General features: G+C 40.6%; 3 protein-coding genes and 2 long non-coding RNA genes across 6 annotated transcripts; 1 reads left to right on the top strand and 4 right to left on the bottom strand.

Annotated features, from left to right (window-relative positions):
• The first annotated feature begins 169 nt into the window (after nucleotides 1-169).
• Nucleotides 170-927, top strand: LOC134191634 (uncharacterized). The gene is made up of 3 exons (XM_062660256.1): nucleotides 170-429; nucleotides 563-623; nucleotides 694-927. Exons 1-3 carry the CDS (start codon nucleotides 220-222, stop codon nucleotides 729-731), a joined length of 309 nt encoding a protein of 102 aa, XP_062516240.1. The 5' UTR covers nucleotides 170-219; the 3' UTR covers nucleotides 732-927.
• Nucleotides 928-4,801: 3,874 nt separating this feature from the next.
• On the bottom strand, nucleotides 4,802-6,270 carry LOC134191487 (uncharacterized). 2 transcript variants are annotated; one of them, XR_009971809.1, is made up of 4 exons: nucleotides 6,157-6,270; nucleotides 6,052-6,084; nucleotides 5,854-5,984; nucleotides 4,802-5,077 (listed from the first exon to the last, which is right to left on the bottom strand). It is a non-coding gene; the product is annotated as an uncharacterized LOC134191487 (long non-coding RNA). The 2 variants fall into 2 exon arrangements; XR_009971808.1 differs by lacking the exon at nucleotides 4,802-5,077 and having other exon boundaries at nucleotides 5,655-5,984.
• Nucleotides 6,271-6,324: 54 nt separating this feature from the next.
• On the bottom strand, nucleotides 6,325-7,678 carry LOC134191488 (uncharacterized). Its single transcript, XR_009971810.1, has 8 exons — nucleotides 7,605-7,678; nucleotides 7,199-7,276; nucleotides 7,042-7,134; nucleotides 6,949-6,979; nucleotides 6,698-6,769; nucleotides 6,556-6,637; nucleotides 6,454-6,490; nucleotides 6,325-6,379 (listed from the first exon to the last, which is right to left on the bottom strand). It is a non-coding gene; the product is annotated as an uncharacterized LOC134191488 (long non-coding RNA).
• A 2,275-nt stretch (nucleotides 7,679-9,953) lies between these two features.
• On the bottom strand, nucleotides 9,954-11,322 carry LOC134191657 (uncharacterized). Its single transcript, XM_062660275.1, has 8 exons — nucleotides 11,205-11,322; nucleotides 11,078-11,136; nucleotides 10,981-11,010; nucleotides 10,874-10,922; nucleotides 10,749-10,819; nucleotides 10,611-10,653; nucleotides 10,232-10,303; nucleotides 9,954-10,175 (listed from the first exon to the last, which is right to left on the bottom strand). The coding sequence occupies exons 1-8, from the start codon at nucleotides 11,242-11,244 to the stop codon at nucleotides 10,141-10,143; spliced, it is 399 nt and encodes a 132-aa protein (XP_062516259.1). The 5' UTR covers nucleotides 11,245-11,322; the 3' UTR covers nucleotides 9,954-10,140.
• Nucleotides 11,323-11,328: 6 nt separating this feature from the next.
• Nucleotides 11,329-12,218, bottom strand: LOC134191532 (uncharacterized). Its single transcript, XM_062660153.1, has 3 exons — nucleotides 12,077-12,218; nucleotides 11,961-12,014; nucleotides 11,329-11,444 (listed from the first exon to the last, which is right to left on the bottom strand). The coding sequence occupies exons 1-3, from the start codon at nucleotides 12,213-12,215 to the stop codon at nucleotides 11,329-11,331; spliced, it is 309 nt and encodes a 102-aa protein (XP_062516137.1). The 5' UTR covers nucleotides 12,216-12,218.
• Nucleotides 12,219-19,141: the final 6,923 nt, after the last annotated feature.

Here is a 19,141-nt window from a genome sequence, read left to right as displayed (position 1 = left end):
AAATTTGTTGATGCGCATTGCGCATGCATGTATTATATTATCGTACGTTGATGGATCCCATGCAAATGTATGACATCACGTACTAGCAACGTCCTCTTGCATGTAACGCTGTTTCACCTGGCGATGTGATTGGCTAGGTGTTGTAGACGTAGAGTGACGTTTACATATCACTTTGAGTAGGTCTTTGTACCTGTTCGTGTCTTGATTTGCCATCTGAAAATGGTTCTACGCGCTAAAATATTGGCGGTGCTGCTTGTTATGATCGTTTTCACAAGTGTGGTCGTGGAAATCAGTTTGGGTGAAGATGATCATGAAGTATGGACGCTGAGCAGTTCTAAGTCTATGTACGCGAAAAATCAGCCAACCAGAGCCTTTTCAAGAAAGCGAGGGCAATCACGGCCCACGAGGGAAGTGCAGAAGAACAGTAAAGTAAGTAGACGAAGCCTCTGCTTTGCTATCTAGAACGTCACATGCACATTATAATTAGCAGCTAGTGCATGCACACACCATCAATGCATGATTTCTATAGGTTATAGGAAATATGTTATCTGCTTGTGTATAGCACGGTCATGTCAGAATGTTCGAGCGCATGAGGAATCAAACGAATTCGAAGGCCTGGAAAAGTACAGAATTTTCAAAAATGAACTTTGAAGTGATAACTTATCACTTTGAACTGTTGTTTTCTTGGTTTAGGCTGGAGCTTTAAGAGCATCAACAAGCCAGAGATCTAGAGCACACCATACCTAAACGGTGTGTGAGGTTGGACTCTATGTTCCTTTAGAGAACATTGTTTTATTTATCTATATATAGTGTTACCCAATGTGTGTGGACTGAACTATTGACTGTCATGACAACAAAACTTAATTGCTGTTTTAGTTTAGATTGTTCACAGTAAGAAATACCGTTATTACATATTTACTACTTGTATTGACAGTCTGTTGAGTGCCATGTACTGGACAGATCAAGTGAACGTCTAGCATGCAGGCTTGTGTATGTATATCATTGCATGGGCTGGACTCGGCGTTCTGATCCCTTCGTGCAAATGGTACAGAAGTGTGATGCCAGGACGTACTGACTGTCAGTTTACTGCACAGTTGCAGAGGACTCTGGCTAGGGACGAGAAGTTGACGGAAGCGGGACTAAATCACGTGTCACCGTGTCTTCAAGCAAGCGCTTTCTGATGGACGTGAAACATTTTCAGCATGTGCAGCAGTTTTCTTCGTGCAATTCTGGGGCAGAAAGCCTAGTTGGGCATGTACAGTCAGTATTGATGTCTCACCGAGAAACCATGCCTATGCATGCATGTACATGCAGTTGTGGACAGGAAAGAAACCTACGGGTGGCTGAATTTATCCAATCTTCCTGCTGCAACTGAGGGACTGGTTGCTGCTGCTCAAGACTAAGCTGTTCGGACTTGGTATCATGAGTGCAACATTCTGCATTGTGATGTCAGTCCCACTTGCTAGCTGGACAGTCGACCACATTGTGGTAGGCCATAGTGCCTTAATTGGCACCAATGGACTACACTGATCAACACAATCAGGTGGACCTCGTCATCCTGGAATATTTGTCATCAGTTTGGGGTTCCAGTGGAGAGTAGATGGCTTAATTGTGGAAACGAACAACATCACTATGATGTATGGGATACACTCATATATTGATCTCTACTGCTAAGAAGATCGGTGCCAATTGTCCTGACATCTGCTTCAGAACTAAGAAGACAAACACTTGTCTTCTTATTGATATCAGCTGCACGTGTCCTTCTGATGGCAACATCCCCAGGAATTAAACAGGCTGAAAGTTGACGAAGCTAGTGCAGCGGCTGTCAGCAACTTGTGGGTGGAGGTATATAAGCTGCCTGTGGCAGTGTCGAACACTGGGTGTTCAGCTGTGTTGGGAACGTTGGCCACAGTGCGCTTAGGTATTGCACAGTGGGTGGACATCATTCCAGCTAGGTCATCACAATCTGCATCACTTTATTACAGAAAACAGTGATTCTTGAATCCTCTCGGATCCTCACTGAGGCAAGTCATGTCTTCAGTCATGATGCCTGATGGTCTAAGTACCTCTGAGGCAGGGTTTGCATCCGGTCATTACAAGATCGAGACCCTCATCTGGTTGAGTATGACAACACGTTTTCAATCGATTTGTCTAACCAGATCAATTTCTACTCGGTCTCATGCATCTAAAGTAATGTGCTTGCAAGTCAGTATAGAGAAGGGAATTCTGGATGTTGCATGTGTATTATACCCTCTATCAATACATCGTACCATAGAATAGCTCTGGGTGGCCTAACCGGATTTCTGGTTACTAGTAGGTCATGTGCATGGCCATATGCATGGTCTATAGGTTCTATATATACGTAGATCTCGTGTACCCTACAGTACACCAATCACTAATCTCATACTGAACTTTGTCTAATAAATACTTCAAACAGTGACACTACAGCACGAGTACCACGAGGTTACGAGGCTCTGGTGCTGTCCATGTTCCAGAAAATGGCAGTACACTTTGTATAAGAATAGAATATATTACAATTTAGCAATAACAACAAGAATAAAAAATGCAGATATTCAATGGTCAAAACTATGTGTATTACGTCTATGTCCATATTGCATTCTAGCTGATTCAATATGTTAGAACTTCATGACAAGAACACCACCTAATCAATGTCATTGTAATGAAGGAAAACAAGCACAAATTGTCAAACAAGTCATAGGACAAAAACATTATTGCATATAATGATATACTGTACCTTATGCCCATGCAATAAAGTATCTTATTAAATCAATTAACTAAAACAACATGTGGATGTGTAGCATAAAGTACCAATGCACTTTCCATTATCGATTGACTGTAATAGTCCTAACTCCGACTGACAAGTACCTGTTACAGTGCACGTTGCATGCTGGTTTAATTTAGGACCCAAAATGCAATGAACTCTGTAAGCATACGTACATGTCATATGCAACAAGTTGTTTGCATTTTCAATTTGTAATTTTAATTAAACGCCATTCCACTGGATATTTGGAGTACTTTGGGCATCGATTCCGCTTCCAGTAGTGAAATAAGATGCAAGAAAGTTCAAATTAACCCTCACACCATGCAAATCTACGTAAGCAAAACCACTCTAGAGGCACCTTGGATAGTGCAGGAAACGCTAAAATACGATTTCTATTGCAGACATCAGTGATGCTTCTGACACATCGGGACTTCCTTCTCGAACTACGGAAGTGGCTGTAGGCTGCTACAGCTCCCAAGATCGACTTCATAAGTCGTTTGTCAGAGGGTCTTGGGGGCTGAATTCGCTGACAGTGCAAGTCAAGAATCCGGATTAGATCACCTACTTTCTATAGCAATCTCTAGACATTTCTCTCCCCTCTATTTCTCTGTCACTTCATGCATTATTAGTATTCAGCACCATAGTCTACAGAAGCATATGGCTAGTGCTGTTTAGGCGACTGTAACTTTCTACACGTAGTGTGCTCCGTCAAAAACCAAATACCCCCATTGGCATTCCTACATGTGCGCACACCAAGCTAAACAATAGCATGTGAGGTTTAGACAAACAACTGAGGCGTTTAGCATCAGTTCTGTTATCAAAGTATATACCTGCTGCTGCTGCGTACTGTATAGTTCCAAAGGGTTAATAGACTGTTGTACATCACATTTGTTAAAATATTTTTGTGATAAAATAAAGAATAATAGAAGATCTGCCAGACAAACTACTGAGCAGCAGAGGCAGGAAGGTAAAATGAACAAATGTGTTCTGTATAGTCGACTGTCTGTGTTAATATATTTACCAGAGAACAGATCCCGCACTCTTATTGACGTGTCAAATCATAATCCTGACAAACATGCACCTCCAAACGTTAAGGTAATGACAACCACACAATCATGAAATGTTATTGCTATTGGCAGAACCGGGTGTCTAAACTACATTTTTGTTGCTGGCTCCGCAATAATGCAGAAAAACAGAGGCCACACAGCAGTGATGGGAGTACACGTGGTAAGGTGTTTAACCGTAGAAACTGAAATCAGATGGAATGTGTATGAGGTGTCGAAGTGTTAATTGTGATAGCTGCAATGAGTTGTCTCATTGTGTGGTGGTGGTGATGGTGTGTGTGTGTGTGTGTGTGTGTGTGTGTGTGTGTGTGTGTGTGTGTGTGTGTGTGTGTGTGTGTGGGGTGTGTGTGTGTGTGTGTGTGTGTGCACGCGCGTTAACTTTATTATTCAAGATGCTGGTTCCTATACTGCTGCACATGTGTAAGGTCCAAAGACTTCAATTGATATTCAAAACAGTGATCAGAGTTCCTTGCATTTGTCAAAAGACAGTGAAATACACTAGACTGGTGATGTCGTTGTCACTTCCTGCTACTAAATTAATCAATATATCACCACTTTTGATTAGATGCTGAAATATATTCAGATCCAGAAAAACATCCAGTTATTCAATCTACACTATCTGACAGTGATGTAGACACTGGAAAAAGCAAGGAGAAACACAGCAAGTACAAGAAATAGACACAGTTTGACACAAAACTCCAGACCATGTTAATTAAAGTTGATTAAGTAAGTTACAATCCATAAAATTTCATCCTTGCTCAAATGTTAAGGAAGCCTATCAATGCTGTATGTATTAATCTACTATTGAAGAGTTAGCTGATCAAATAGACTGCCACTGGTACAGTACCATATAGTACATTGCACACTCAAGCATTTGCACATAATTAACTCGCCACTTAAGATGCATATTTCATGTGCCGATTTAGCCTGGCAAGATGATGTCTCATTACTGATCAGTAACAATCTCAAGCAGTGGCATCATTCGGTCTCCAAATGTGAAAGTGCCAGCTGCTACAATCATAAAGGCCTGTCCACACTTGCAAACTGAATCCACACTGGAAAGTGGGTTCAATCCGCATCGGATCTCGAACAGAAAATAGCAGGCGTTACCTTCACGTGCGCTATGAGTGTAGTTGGAACATCTAACCCTCATCATTCTTCTTTGTTCTCGCTCAATTTCAATTGCCTTACGTCGCTGTATCAATGCTTTCCACAAGCAAAGAATCCACACCTACACATCGGTCATCAGTCACGTGATACCAAAAGTCGAAGTGCAGTATGGACGCTTGCTATCCCGATTGGATCGTGATCAGCACGATCACAATCCATTTCTGCTCTAGTGTGGACACAGCTTAAGTTCTGTAAGACCTGTCAAATTGTATAAAGAGCCACTCGGGGACTCGTGGCCCATCCAGGGCATGTCAATGGTGTGATGCCACTGATTTCAAGATCAGTGATAGTAGTTCAAACATAACAGCACCTATCTAACTCATCCCACAGACATTAATTAAAAAAACATACAGGAAAACCTGAAAAATACTTGCAAGTTGGTTTACTAAACATCAAAAAGGGTAATCAAAGAGCATGTCTCGTTGGCAACTGAGACCCGTGACTGCAGTGAGAGCTGCGTGAGATTATATTATATTATTACATTGTTAACACTGCCACACTGTAAGAACCTTGTCTATTAAATGAAACCGGTGTTTGACTTTTTCTTCATTCTGAGCACATTGATTCCATTCAGTTTGTATTTATGCAACCTCACACTGTCGTGTCACTCCAACCCCTCTAAATTTCCAACTGCCGTGCAAGGTCCAACCTGGATGTCACCAAGTTGCTTGACAACATACCAAATAAGCATGTCTAAGCACTAAACCTTGCTAGCCAGCATACCTCAATCTGCTCGGCAAATCAGTTAAGATAGCCAATAAGACTGCGACAATTTTTTGTTTGTACACAATTAATTATTAAACCTCTGATAAATATACATCCTTTTTTCATACTTACACAGTAATAGTTTTCACGTGTGTCATTGACTTGTCATCACACAGCATCGGCAAATCAGTCTGTACTATCGTTTCCAGTCATAAAAAAAGTCGTCATCATACACGATCTGTTTTCGTACAACTTTGCCAGAGCTTTACATAAAATAAAACAAACCCATTAGCGTACATAAATGCACAAAACACCAAGAGTAAAGCATACTTTGCTGTTGCAACTTCACAGGAGACGATCCTACTAAAGATAAATAGACAAACCTCTTGTCACTATTACCATACAATAATAATCAGTGATTGCCATGTTCTCTACCCATGTGCCATGCAGATTCAGTACTCGTCTCTTCTGGTGCATCGGTTACAGATGGTTGCTTCCTAGCAAATGACACACGAATACGAGTCCTTCCTATAAACCCACTGTTCATCTAAGAATAATATTAAATCAAAACTAAACACTCCAGATACACACACGATAGCTTGCCTTTCTAATCGCATTCTCTGCCGACTCAATGCTGTTATACGTAATTAATGGAAATCTGTATTAACAGTTTGCACCAACAGAAAATGTATGCGACAAGAGCAACACACATACTCATACTGTCAAACACACCCTTTACTTGGCTCGGCAACTACCTCGACTACTTTGCCTATAAACAATAAACACACCAAAATCAGACATAAATTCGCCTCATTGCCACTGATCTCTGCTTACCATAATCACTAAATGCCTGTTTGAGGCTTTCTTCACCTAAACCTTGATCTGGATTTCGACACTGAATATATATTGGATTTCCCTAACATATGAGCATCAGGAAACCAACTAAAGATGCTGCGACTTAAATGCAGTATAATACCCTCTCCTCTGTCCACTCTGTGTTTAACTATGACCAGACAAACTTGATCCTCGACTGGCGGCAGGCACAAAGCTACATACAGTAAATGCCAGTTGGTATACTGGATACTTAATGAAAGTGTGTTTATGCTTGTTTGTTATCTTATTAATCAGCTATTGCTAAACTGCAAATACAAAAATTTCTATCCTCCTCTGGAAAGTTTCAAATATTTGCTCTTACGTAGCTAGCTATTTAGCCCATTTGTGACTTACTTGTCATACAGGTCTTTGCACCTCGTAGCAGCTTTTGTTGCAAAACAGTCACATGTCAATGACAAAACAGAGACACAGGAGTCGTATTCAAACCTGCTTTTGCTCATCACTTGATGAAGTCAACTTCTTCTCCAAAGAAGTGCTCAGACTGGTACATGGTTAATATTGAGGTTGCTGTTGCTGCTCCTATCAAACATAAACAACAACCATCAGAAATCAAAAGTAAAATTTAAGCGCATTTCAGTACTACCTTGAGACATTTCTCAAGAATTTTGAATCGTTTAAATCCTGATGCTTTGACACCAGATTGTTGAGTTGATTGCTGCTTCTAAATACATAGGTATAGTGCACAACAAAAAACAAGTAGAATAGTGCAAACGTAAAGCTGTTTGCTGATACAAAGCTCTGAAAAATAATGTATAAATTTTTATTTAAAAATTATAGTTAGAAATTTCCCGTTTTTGATTATACGTGTACCGTAACTAAACGTAAAATTGAAAAACCCAGCAGTTTAATTTATAGTTAATTAATTACTAGAGACAACAAAAGGTACACGTCCCATATGCACATGCAAAGTAGTAGTCTACTGTAACTAGGAACGACAACGTTGTTAAATAAAAGGGTCGTGTCTACTATATTCTATCGATTCCTATTACTTGCGGTCGTTTGAGGCAAGCAAGAGACAGAACAAGCAAACCTCGGTTGCCAGCACATTCCTTGCTGTCTCTTTAATTAATTCCGCTTCATCCGGACGATGAAGAAGAGCTAAAACAGAAGATACAATAAACACAAAATACAAGAATTCTTGAGCAACATTTACGTCGTTTCAAAGCGGGTTTCGCGATTTTCGCCGGCACAGAAGCTTTGGATTCCTTCTGAACTCAGAAGCTCTGCTTTCTGGGCAAAAATGACGTACACATTATTCAATTTACTTAGATATGTGCCGTCCATTCGCATTTTCTGTCGCAGAAGAGCACATTTCTTCTTCAACGAATCTTCTTTCGACTTGCGGCTTCTGTTGTAACGCACGCTAACAACCTACTTGCACGTGGCGCTCAGCTGAAACTTACGTAAATGTTGCGCGTGCACCAGATGGCCTGGCGGGCGCAGAAAATTTAGTATAAAAGTGTCAGCAAACCTGTATTAATTTACGTACACCGTACAGTACTTCGTAAAACTAAAACCCGTATTTCCGCTTGTTTTGGCGGAAAGAACAAACTTTCTGTACCTAGTGCATCTGATAAATGTACCATATTTGAAAAATTCTGTTTCTCCTAGTTTATGAGTCAGACCCAGTTTTAGATATCTAGAGTATAGTAGAACATACTATACTAAGCTTGGAGTGTTAGTACATATATGTCAATAGAGGTTGTGATAAAGTGAGTCTTTGACCAACTAGAAACAGATACAGCCCCGTAGGAAGCATTTCAGAAGTAGTCCGGCTAGACGCGCTCTAAGAGGGTGTATTCCAAAAACAGCGCGCCAAGAGGGGAGTTTTCAGCATGCTGTGTGGTATCTAACTAGCTAATAATCTATTGCACAACGGATTTCTTGAATAGTTAAAATTATCACTCTCGTTTACCGACAATTACTGTAATACGTAGCTACGCAATGACCTCAAGACAGCGCATATAGCTAGATAGCAATTACGCTAAGATGCTCTCGTTTCAACTCTAACTATATTATTTATTTAGTCATATATATTTTCAACTGGAAGTCGTTGACTATCCGAAGTACGTACTGTTTTTGAAAGAATCATTGGTTCGATCGGCCAAACCTGGACAGACCGGCGAAACGATTTCTATGGCGCTGATACAAAGCTCAATTTTACGCTGTAGTTACGCACTTTCTTGTTTTTGCCCCATACTTATACGAGTTTAGATAAGCAGCAATTGACACAACTGTTACGATCTGTGGTCAAAGCATCGATCAAGATTAGACGGTCTAGAAATCTTGAGAAACGTCTCAAAAAGGGAGTATAATTAATGTTATTTCTAATATGTTTTGATTGGTAAGTCCTAAAGAGCACTAACAGCAACCTAACTATCAATTTGACCAATCTGAGCACTTCTTTGGCAAAGATGCATGGCGACTGAGGCTCTAGCGATTGATGAGCAAAAGCAGGTTTGAAACCGAGACTGCCGTGTCTTCTGTTTTGTCATTGACACGTGATTTTGTTGCAATGAAGGTAGTTACAAGGAACAAAAAAATGAAATACCTGTATGACAACTAAGTTACAAATGGGCTATTATCAAATATTTGAGACTTCCGTGACGTAGAGAGCAGGATAGAAATTTTTGCCTTTGGAGAAGAATTATAAGTCTAGTATAGTGCCTAGTTATTTGTGACAAACGAAGCGCATTGTATAAACTGGCTTTTGCTATAGCTGCAGCCAGTTGAGGATCAATCGAGTTCGTCCTCTGTGGCGAAGATGGCCTACCGTCGTGTACGTGTGAACAGAGGCTAGTATACTGGGTTTACGTCACAGCAGCTTTACTTGTTCTTTTATGACGTAATGTTTAATTAGGGAAATACTATATCTACACTCAGTGTAAAATGCAGATCAAGTTCTAGATGAAGAACGCCTCAAACAAGCATCTAGTGAGTATGGTAAGCAAAAAATCAGATAATTGCAGTGAGGTACGTGATGATTTAATAGGTCAGATTTGCCAAATTGGTGTTTATTTTCTAGAGGTAAAGTAATTGAGATGTTGCAGAGCCAATTGCAAGTGTAAAGGGTGAGCTGACATTATGTCGAGTATGTGAAGACTTCTTGTCTTATGTGTTACTGTTGGGGCAGACTGTCAATACAGTACACTGTTAGATGGATATGACAGCAGAACATATCGTAATGTGTCATTGGCTGAGTAGTGATCTGTGCAAGATTGAGAGACTCATTCAAGTGCAATGTGTTATATGCTAACAGTGACATTTTATTGGACCATTCTTATACCTTTTTACATTAGTTAGTAATTTACAGACTATAACTCTATACAATAGCAGACTAGTACATATAGCATTAAAATGGGCTTGCTGAACTAGGAATAAGCATGAAACCTTACTATGGATTGTAAATTTTCTAGCATATTGAAAATGGTTTGAGGTATATTTCAAACTGTGTCTAGTTCTACCTAGTGCAGTTTTTCTACGCACTTTTCAGTGTCGAATCCACTTTCAGAAGATGCAAATTGATTATCTTGATGTTTTCTCTGGGTATTCATTAGACTCTAATCAGATAGTGCTGATATATTAATCGAGTAGCCAGAATTGTCAATAACATTACCTGTCAATTGCCCGTCACTGCCTTCTAAGGAACTCTGATCAACTCTTGGAATATCAATTGAAGACTTTGGACCTTAAAACATGTGTAGATATAAGAATCAGCATCTTGACTGAAGACAATAATATATGTTGAAGACAACATATTTGTGTGTATATTTGCATGTACACATATTTGCATGCACGCACACACACACACACACACACACACACACACACACACACACACACACACACACACACACACACACACACACACACACACAATGTTTTAAGTCTACATGACAGCTAACTCATTGCAGCTATCACAATCAACACTTCAACACAACATACACATTCCGTATCTGACTAAACCAGTGTAATTCTAGGGTCTAACACCTTACCATATGAACTTGGGCCACTGCTGTGTGGTCTGGCTTTCTTTTTCTGCATTACCGTATAGAGCAAGCAATAAGATCGCAATGTAGACATTGAGTACTGCCAATAGCAGTAACATGTCATGATTGTGTGATTGTCATTACCTTAACTTTTGGTAGTAGGCGTTTGTCAGGAGTATAATCTGACACTTCACTAGCAGTTCGGGATCTGTTCTCTGGTAAATCTGTTAACATCAGTAATTAAAGTACCCAGTTTCATTCATGTATACCTTCATGCCTCCGCTGTTTAGCATTTTGTCTAGCAGATCTTCGATTATTCTTTATCACAGAAAACCCTTTCTACTAAATTTGATGTACAAGGTTGCGATATTCTAACCTGAGAATTTGATGTTGTCTGCACCAATAACTACAAGAAAATTTATAAATCTGTGGTAATCAGAATACTCAACTCATTGTTTTGTGTTATTCTTTACTTTTGAAAGAGTGGTCAGTATTTCAGGGTTGAAATTGATAGATCGTGGCACTGTCAAACCTATACATGCCATCATAATAGAAAAAGATACTATCACTTGTTACATATATACATTATTGAAGACTGACCTGTGTCGTCTGGTAAACTGATGGTTAGGGTTTGTGGCATGAATGTAATGTCTTCATGGGAAGGAACAATTGATACCACTTCGTAAGGGCCATCGGTCTCTTGAATGTTACTCACTGTTGTGCCTTAGATGGCCACGTTGCCAATTAATGCAAGTTGTGTGACGCAAATCCTAGATATTGGCTTGTTATACTTACCTTCCTCTTTTGGTGTTGGCTCACTTGACTGATCCAATTTGTCAACTATATTAGAGCATAAAAATGATGCGGTTAATAGAAATTGAACATAGTATTTAATTAACGTAATTAAGAAAATTAAAACTGTACTGTGTAAATAAAAATAAAAATTTTAGAATTGTTAGGCAATTAACTAATATTGTAACCAACTTGCTGTTTAATTTGATTCTAAAAATTTTGATCTTGTGATTGAAGTACATTGGGCGGAGGCAAGATTCCCAGTACTGTACCCAAGTCATCGATTAACGTGTGGTAGACACTACAGTAGTACACATGATGTACACTTTACAGAAATATGGCCTGTTTCATTTGCAAGAAGGCTTTGGGTACACAAATTCAAAACTTGCATTTACGGACACAAACAATTAATGTACTGTTGTAGGAAACTGTTGTTAAGTGTGGATGAAATTTTGATCAAGTGTTAACTAATTAAGGTCCTTGTGTCTTCGACCATTAATTAATTAAAGCATTGGCAATGCGATATTAGTGTGAATGTGATTCTAGCAGTGTCATGTTTGTTACCTCTCTCCTGTGATGCATTCGACTGTTCAAGTTGATCAAGCAAGAGAGTATAGGCTATAGACACAAACACTTAATTATTGATAAGCATTTTTGCATTCACTATTGTAATACAGTACCTTCCTTGACTGCAACGTCGTTTGGTCTACAAATGAAATAGGCTGAGGACACGTTTCTACTTGGGATATTGCTACACCTTTGACATGTACTTCCTTCTGCTGATCTCTTTATTGCACCTTGAAATAAGTTTAGCATCATCTCAGTTAGGTATTCAGTTGATGGGTCTCTCAGTGGTGATATCAAGTGAGGAGTTGCCAGAGGTGGGAGAACGAACTTAAGATATCCGACACCCAGTACTCTACTGTCTAGCTTAATGGCAGTTCGGACTTCCACTGTAACGTTGTCTGGCTCAGCCCAAACTATAAGATAAAACATTTTATTAGGATTGTAGTAGTTTACTGAAAGTGCATGTATAGGACGCTTCTCTCGTAGTTCAGGCGTAAGCTCGAGGTCAGAGGCGTAGCGTGGCATGAGCTATAGACCGAGATAGCCCTCATCATTTGTAGGCGTAGTCATAAAAATTGTGGACTGCAAATACGTGTGAAGACCAAAGCTGTATACACCACCCTTTTTCCAGTCTGGATCTGCTACTGATTCTACCATATCAGTCAAACAGAAGACAGTTAAAACGAGCGTGTCCATCATAGTGGACGTGTCCATCAAAGTGGGCTTGCACCGTAGTATGTGAAGTTTAGCCCTTCATTTCTAGAGGTCACGCACCTGTTGAGGTTTTAGTCTTGTTTAGCCAAACCACTCCATTCTCGTTATCTGAGTACACTTCAAGACTGGAGGTGCAACCAAGTGTTCTAAAGAGAACCTGGAGTAAGCTTCGACTGACTGTTTGTGCCACTTAGGGTTGAACTTTGCAGATCAGCGATGTTTCCGCTAGCTTTTAGCTTTGGAGATGATCTTGGTATCGTTAGAAATCGCATATATAATAAATAGCGTTGCATATTTGATTAGTGAGTTATTTATGCCTCAATTGTTTGTATAGAAACCCTGTTGGAATAAAGCATGTTGGAATGTCTAGGTACAAACCGTCAGAGTAGACCTGTCTAGTTTAATACAGCTACTCTATATCGATCTAAAGCCATGCTTCGTTAGTGCTAGGTAATGCATGCATGTAGAGGGCAAGAAATGTAGAAAGATTGGCTATACCTAAAAAGTAGGTAATTTAGTAATCTAACTTGGATTCTTGACTTTCACTATCAGCGAATTCGGCCCCATAGACCCTCTGACAAACGCCTTGCGAACTGGATCTCGGGAGCTGTAGAAGCCAATGACCGCTTCTGTAGTTTGTGGAGGAAGTCCTGACCCGTCAGAAAACGCCAACCAAAGCATCACCGATGTCTGCAATAGAAATGTTAATCTCATCTTGGCGTTTTTTTCTATTTCCCATCCATGATCACATGCAGACACTATCTAGAGCTGTTTGCTTACATGGACTTGCACGGTGGGAGGATTAATTTCAATTCTCTTGCATCTTCTTTCGCTGCTAGATAAACGACCGAAACACCATAACGCAAACCAGTGTAGACGTATATAGTAGATGCAGATGCGGACGAGTACTATGTCCAACCATGCATGTTGCGTGTATACACCTACCGGCTATCTTGACTTCGCATCTGAGGGCCAGGCTGCTCAAATCCAACTCTATCATTCTGCAGCTCGCTAGAACTCCTACGTCTCGATGCGTCTACCATCACAGGAGGCAAGTGCGGATCCACAGAGTTCGTGGCTTGAGGCTGAAAGAAAGGTTGATCACGACCTCCGCCTGTAGGAGAACCCAAATCGCTGGAGTCCTCTGTAAGGGAAATTTAAGATAGTTAGCTGATCGTCTTTCCGTCGATACGACAACAACTGTTGTTTGGCTCGACTATCGAGGGAAAAACGAGACACTTATGTCTAAGTACTGTCGCTTATGCGCAACGAATGATATACTCATATGCGTGCCTAAATGGTCTTAGAACGATCTCTCGACGCGCTTACTTTGAACACCATGCAGAGTGATGTTACCTCGTGTATACTAACTAGACTTACTGTACTCTCTTCGAGGGTCTTTGTCGTTTCTCTCCATCTCGTTTGTTACTTCGTTATCTGCGAAACATTATCTCTTCAGCGTCACCACCTGTCTGGCTCTATAGAAAGGAAAGCAAACGTACGTTGTAAGTTACTTTTCTTCATGGGACTTAATTCGTAAGGGTTTAATCCCGAGCTATATCTAGGTTTACACGCGGGGAGACCGTGGTCGCCAAATATACGGGGGTCGGTTTTTCCTTAATAGATGCAGGCAGAGCTCGGGGTGTGGCACTAGGCTACTTGAAGTCATTGCTACTCAAGAGAACTTTGAGTCGCACTTTTGCTATGCATTGGCGTTTGTTAACGGCGTGAGAAATCGCAAAAGTATTTTTTTGTTTTTGAACGTGTACATATTTGCGGGTATAGCGATGCATTGAGTTAGGTAAGGCCTCACTAAGACCCGGTTCTTGTGTGTTTTGCGTGTTTTGCAGTGACGAACAACCATTATCTGATTTTGTTGTGACCATGCCACTCAGGTCACGGGGAAGATGACCGGCTGGACACTCAAGCCTAGCCATGCACTTCAGCTAGAGGAATTTCAGTATTCCTGAAATCGGGTCATGCACAAGAGCAACCTCTAATACGTTTAAGCATCAGACATCAGAGAGCTCACGATCTCCTACTGCATGCATGTAGATCAATTAAGCAACTATGTAACTGTTACTGCCCGCTAATTGGTGTAGGTACATGTACCCATGAAACTATAGTGACTAAAGTAATAAGAAGTCTAAGGATAGAGCGATCACCTTTTCCTCTCATCTCTCCAGTAGACACTATTAGCTAAGGTAACATACACTCATTAGCAGTAGTTTATTAGTTAGTCTTCAAAATTTCTTGAAAAAGCTACAGTACTGAAGTTTATTTGGCACACCATTCCAACCTAGCTAGAATCAATTAACTAAATAGACTCACTAGCTGCACATTCTTCGTCTAGATCCAGCGCTTCAGACAGCTCCCCGTTAAGTCACGCCTATCTGTCAGTCACCGTACTGTACACTGTACTGTACAGGGTGCAGGCCACGCCTATAACTATTTAGCGCGCGTGCAAGAAAGTACTCCCTTACGTATATTTGCAACTGCAGTGACATTTTAGAAGTAAAAACAATTCATACATCTTTGAAAAGTATGTTAATTGCCCTTTCAAATGATACCGTTGTTGTACCTATTGACAACTGTTCAACATTTGATTTCAACTTGTTGATGCTACTCTAAATACTTGACAGAAAAACTCCCAACTGAACACATCTATTCATCTATTCTGATTTTCTATGACATAATGTCACTGAAAGCAGCGTATGTACATACAGACTAAAATTTTTACATATAACAGATATACATACATGTATATAAAAATTGAATCTATAAAGAAGATCAAGTAGGAATATATCTAATAATATAAAACATATATATTATATTCTTAATATTCTTCTTCTATGCAAATTACCCCCAAAATGCCCCAAACTACCCTATCCACCCAGTCCCTAAACATAACTACATTACAGTGACAGGAAAATCCCACAAGTCATCAAAGTCCAGGTTCAGTCTACTGTATAATAGCTTGGCATTATACTGCCACAGTCTCACGGACAACTGTTCCATCAAATTTGAGTATGTTTGAGAGAAAGGTATGCTGTTCATTGATGAAGCTTTTGAGGCTATGATCTTCAGCGTCTCTAGACTTGAGGGAGACCAGTATCCTAAAGTTTCACAATGAGCGGGTAGAAATGACCTCCTGCTTGAGTAACCACCTTGTTATGCTTTTCGTTTTTCTCTATTTCACCAGCTTCTGCTGCGGCACCTGGTTTTATGGCTGCCTTGGAGACATAGGATGGTTGCATAGAATTCCTCACTGACACATCAAAGAATGCAGGACGGCCCTCCAGGAAATCTGGGTGAAACACATCACCAGGTCGATTATTGCTTTCCCCTCCGCTCTTTTGTTCCCGTTTGGAATCTCTGTCATCAACAAGCAGTGCATGCCAGATAACCTCGCTGATTGCATTATGGCGTTTATGAGAAGAGGTCCATGTCCGCAGCCAAGGACATGGTCACCAAAACAGTCCACACACACACACACACACACACACACACACACACACACACACACACACACACACACACACAAATATGTACAGTCACGAATGATAACTCAGAAAGCACTGTCTGTCAGCGAATGACACGCAGAGGGATACCTTGCATTCTTGACATAGATATCGGGTCCTGATGTTTTTTCTGCCTTCAGAATAACAGACAATGCAATGTACTCACCGCTCTGCTACAATCGGGATGTGTGAGCTATGCCAAGGGTTTGGCTGTTCTTGTGCATGTTGTTGTTGTTGTTGTTGTTGTGGAGGTGAAATAGGTGGTTGTTGCAAAATTTGTTGTATCTGCATCTGTTGTTGACGCATTTGTAGTTGTTGTGTTTGTATGCATTGTTGATGCTGCATTTGTTGTTGATTCATTCGTAGATGTTGTGTTGGTATGTATTGATGATGTTGTATTTGTTGTTGATTCATTTGTAGTTGTTGTTGTTGTTGTTGTTGTATGATTTGTTGTAGTTGTCGCAGTTGTTGTTGGTGTTGTTGTGGATGAACCTGTGCCAATCTTCTTGTTGTTGTACAATGCTGTGGTACAGGTCCGTTAACATCGATTCCAGCCAACCCTGGCATAAGCTCACACCTGAAGACTCTCTGCGTATATACCGCCCTTTCCTCTTGAGATGTGGATCTTGAGGATGTTGTTGTTGAAGGGCAGTAAACATGATGTAACTGTTGAATACAGCTAAGTCAATCATGTGCAAAAAGATCTTCTTCCAGTACTTGAGGCTCTTGTGCAGGACTTGGTAGTATCTTATTATTTGGTCAGATTTGTCGACCCCACTCATGTGGATGTTATAGTCACCTCAGTTCTGGAAATAGTGACCTTGGTGCCCGTTATACTTTGCACGATCCTTGGTAAATCTGGTGCAGGGAGTATGTCCAGAATGAAGGGTGCTCATTACCCGCACCAAGCTGCGGTCTAACCACTGAATAATTAGAAGTTTGCTGTCAACATCATAGTGGAATGAACCTAAAGAAAACTATAATTGTATTTGCTTTGCTGATAAACTTATTTGCTATGGCTACCTCGTGGTGACTTTCCAAAGAGACGTGGATTTTCATGTATGGAGGAGCACCCTTCCTGTTTTTCTGGACTGTACCACAAGCCATTGTACCTCAATTGTAAAGCTCCTTGAACAAAGGTCCCAATGTGTAGAATTGATCGGTGTATACAGCGTACCCCTGATCAAGGAGAGGGTCCATCATACGCACAACTGTACGACGGATGACACTGTCATCCGCTGTCTTCCGTCGTTTCCGAGCCGAGCCAGCCGATAGTGTTGTGGTTGCAGCTGTTGTTGTTGTTGTTGTTGTTGTTCCAGCTGTTGTCACTGCATCTGATGATTGACGCTCTTTGCCCTTGTATATATTGAAGTTGTATGTGTAGCCAGGGATGGAATCACATAAACAATACAACTTCACTCCTCACTTGACGGGCTTGTTTTTATGTATTGCCTAATAACAGCAAAAACAAATTTAGTAAATTCCTAGTTTTATGTTAGAATCCTCTACATACCTAAAGCCAAAACAGCCTTTAGCTTTGACCATTCGCTCGTCAAGTGAGACACGGGCATGGGGCTGACCATATTTGACACAATTAAGACGCATGGCCTCAACGAGACCTCTGACTTTTCTCAATGGGTCACCCCTTGGTCATTGTCAGTGTGAGGATTCTCCAACTGCAGGACTGATAGTATAGCGACAAAATGATTGCGAGATATGAACCGTCTGGCCCACAATCCGTGAAATGGAAAAGTTGTGGACCAGTGTTTAGAGAGCTCAGGAACCTAGTAAATACAATATTACATATATAATTAAGAAGAAACTACTAAGGAATTTTGTTATAGTATATACCTTTACAATTCCCATGTACGTTATGAGCCCTAGGAATGAGTTCATTTCCACAAGCGTCACTGAACGAAAACTACCCTCCCCTTGGCGCCCTCCTGATCTTCCACAGTAGGCTTTTTGCAACTGTCTTCACCGTTGATGTTGCTGTTTCTAAAAAAATATTATAACGTAATGACAAACGCACACGAAAGACATCAAACACATACATTCTGATGGTCTCTAGCATTTCATCGGTGAAGAACAGTTTGAAGACTCCGAGAGTGTTGGTTGGATACATTGGAGGAGGGTAGAATCCAGGTTGCCTAGATGGTTGAAAGGATGGTAACTTCAATTGATACCTAGACTATCATTAGGTGGATAATCAGAACTCCTCGCGTTCAGTGCATCAGTGCGGCAATCAACGTGTTCGGCTGGCTCAGGCTTGGAATCAGACGACTGCTGTTGTTGAGGCTGAGGAATTGGCCATTGACGTGGCTGACGAGGACGTGATGTTGACAACGATGAAGAAGGAAGACAAGATGGGATGAAAGGTGGTAGAACTGGAGGTGGTGTATTAGAAAGAGGAGATGAAGCAGGTGGCAAAGAATGATGTTGAGGTAAAGGAGAGCTAAGAAATGTATAAAATATTAGAAACTGTTTGCATGATAGCAATGTATTAGGTCTGCAACCAACACATCCGGGTAACTAACCATAGCAACCCCAACCTTTACTACACTGTGCTGCATCTAACACTGTTGATAGTCAATGTTTGCTGATATCAATTTTCTATGTCAGTAAATACCACACCACTGTCGTTACAACGGAACTGAGTGCATACCTAGACTGTACACTTCAATTGTCTTGATCACGATCGCACAAAGACGTCTAACTATACCAGGCCTATATACATAATCTAAACTACTAGGAAGTTTGCATATTTACTTCCATGACAGCTAGAGTTTCAACAAATACGTATTGTCTACCTAGGACTCGGCGTTTCAGTAGACTGTCTGAAAACTCCGTTGGACGTGTTACTCACAAAAGTGAGGCGCCTACGGATACCGTACTAGTATTAGAAAACTGTATGCAGATTGCAATATATTGCGTTTGCAACAA

Source organism: Corticium candelabrum, chromosome 15 (assembly GCF_963422355.1).
Source record: "Corticium candelabrum chromosome 15, ooCorCand1.1, whole genome shotgun sequence".
NCBI lineage: Eukaryota > Metazoa > Porifera > Homoscleromorpha > Homosclerophorida > Plakinidae > Corticium > Corticium candelabrum.
This window is presented reverse-complemented; position numbering and strand designations above follow the sequence as displayed.

What these genes read in the sequence shown, in the direction of transcription:
- LOC134191634 (XM_062660256.1), top strand. Translation starts at nt 220, where the DNA reads ATGGTTCTACGCGCTAAAATATTGGCGGTGCTGCTTGTTATGATCGTT. An exon ending in AAGTGCAGAAGAACAGTAAA is followed by an intron (nt 430 to 562) that starts GTAAGTAGACGA and finishes GCTTGTGTATAG; the next exon opens with CACGGTCATGTCAGAATGTT. An exon ending in GAATTCGAAGGCCTGGAAAA is followed by an intron (nt 624 to 693) that starts GTACAGAATTTT and finishes TTCTTGGTTTAG; the next exon opens with GCTGGAGCTTTAAGAGCATC.
- LOC134191532 (XM_062660153.1), bottom strand. Translation starts at nt 12,215, where the DNA reads ATGATGCTAAACTTATTTCAAGGTGCAATAAAGAGATCAGCAGAAGGA. An exon ending in CGACGTTGCAGTCAAGGAAG is followed by an intron (nt 12,015 to 12,076) that starts GTACTGTATTAC and finishes TTGTGTCTATAG; the next exon opens with CCTATACTCTCTTGCTTGAT. An exon ending in GAATGCATCACAGGAGAGAG is followed by an intron (nt 11,445 to 11,960) that starts GTAACAAACATG and finishes GCTCTAATATAG; the next exon opens with TTGACAAATTGGATCAGTCA.
- LOC134191657 (XM_062660275.1), bottom strand. Translation starts at nt 11,244, where the DNA reads ATGCCACAAACCCTAACCATCAGTTTACCAGACGACACAG. An exon ending in TACTGACCACTCTTTCAAAA is followed by an intron (nt 11,011 to 11,077) that starts GTAAAGAATAAC and finishes ATTTTCTTGTAG; the next exon opens with TTATTGGTGCAGACAACATC. An exon ending in GCCTACTACCAAAAGTTAAG is followed by an intron (nt 10,654 to 10,748) that starts GTAATGACAATC and finishes ACGGTAATGCAG; the next exon opens with AAAAAGAAAGCCAGACCACA.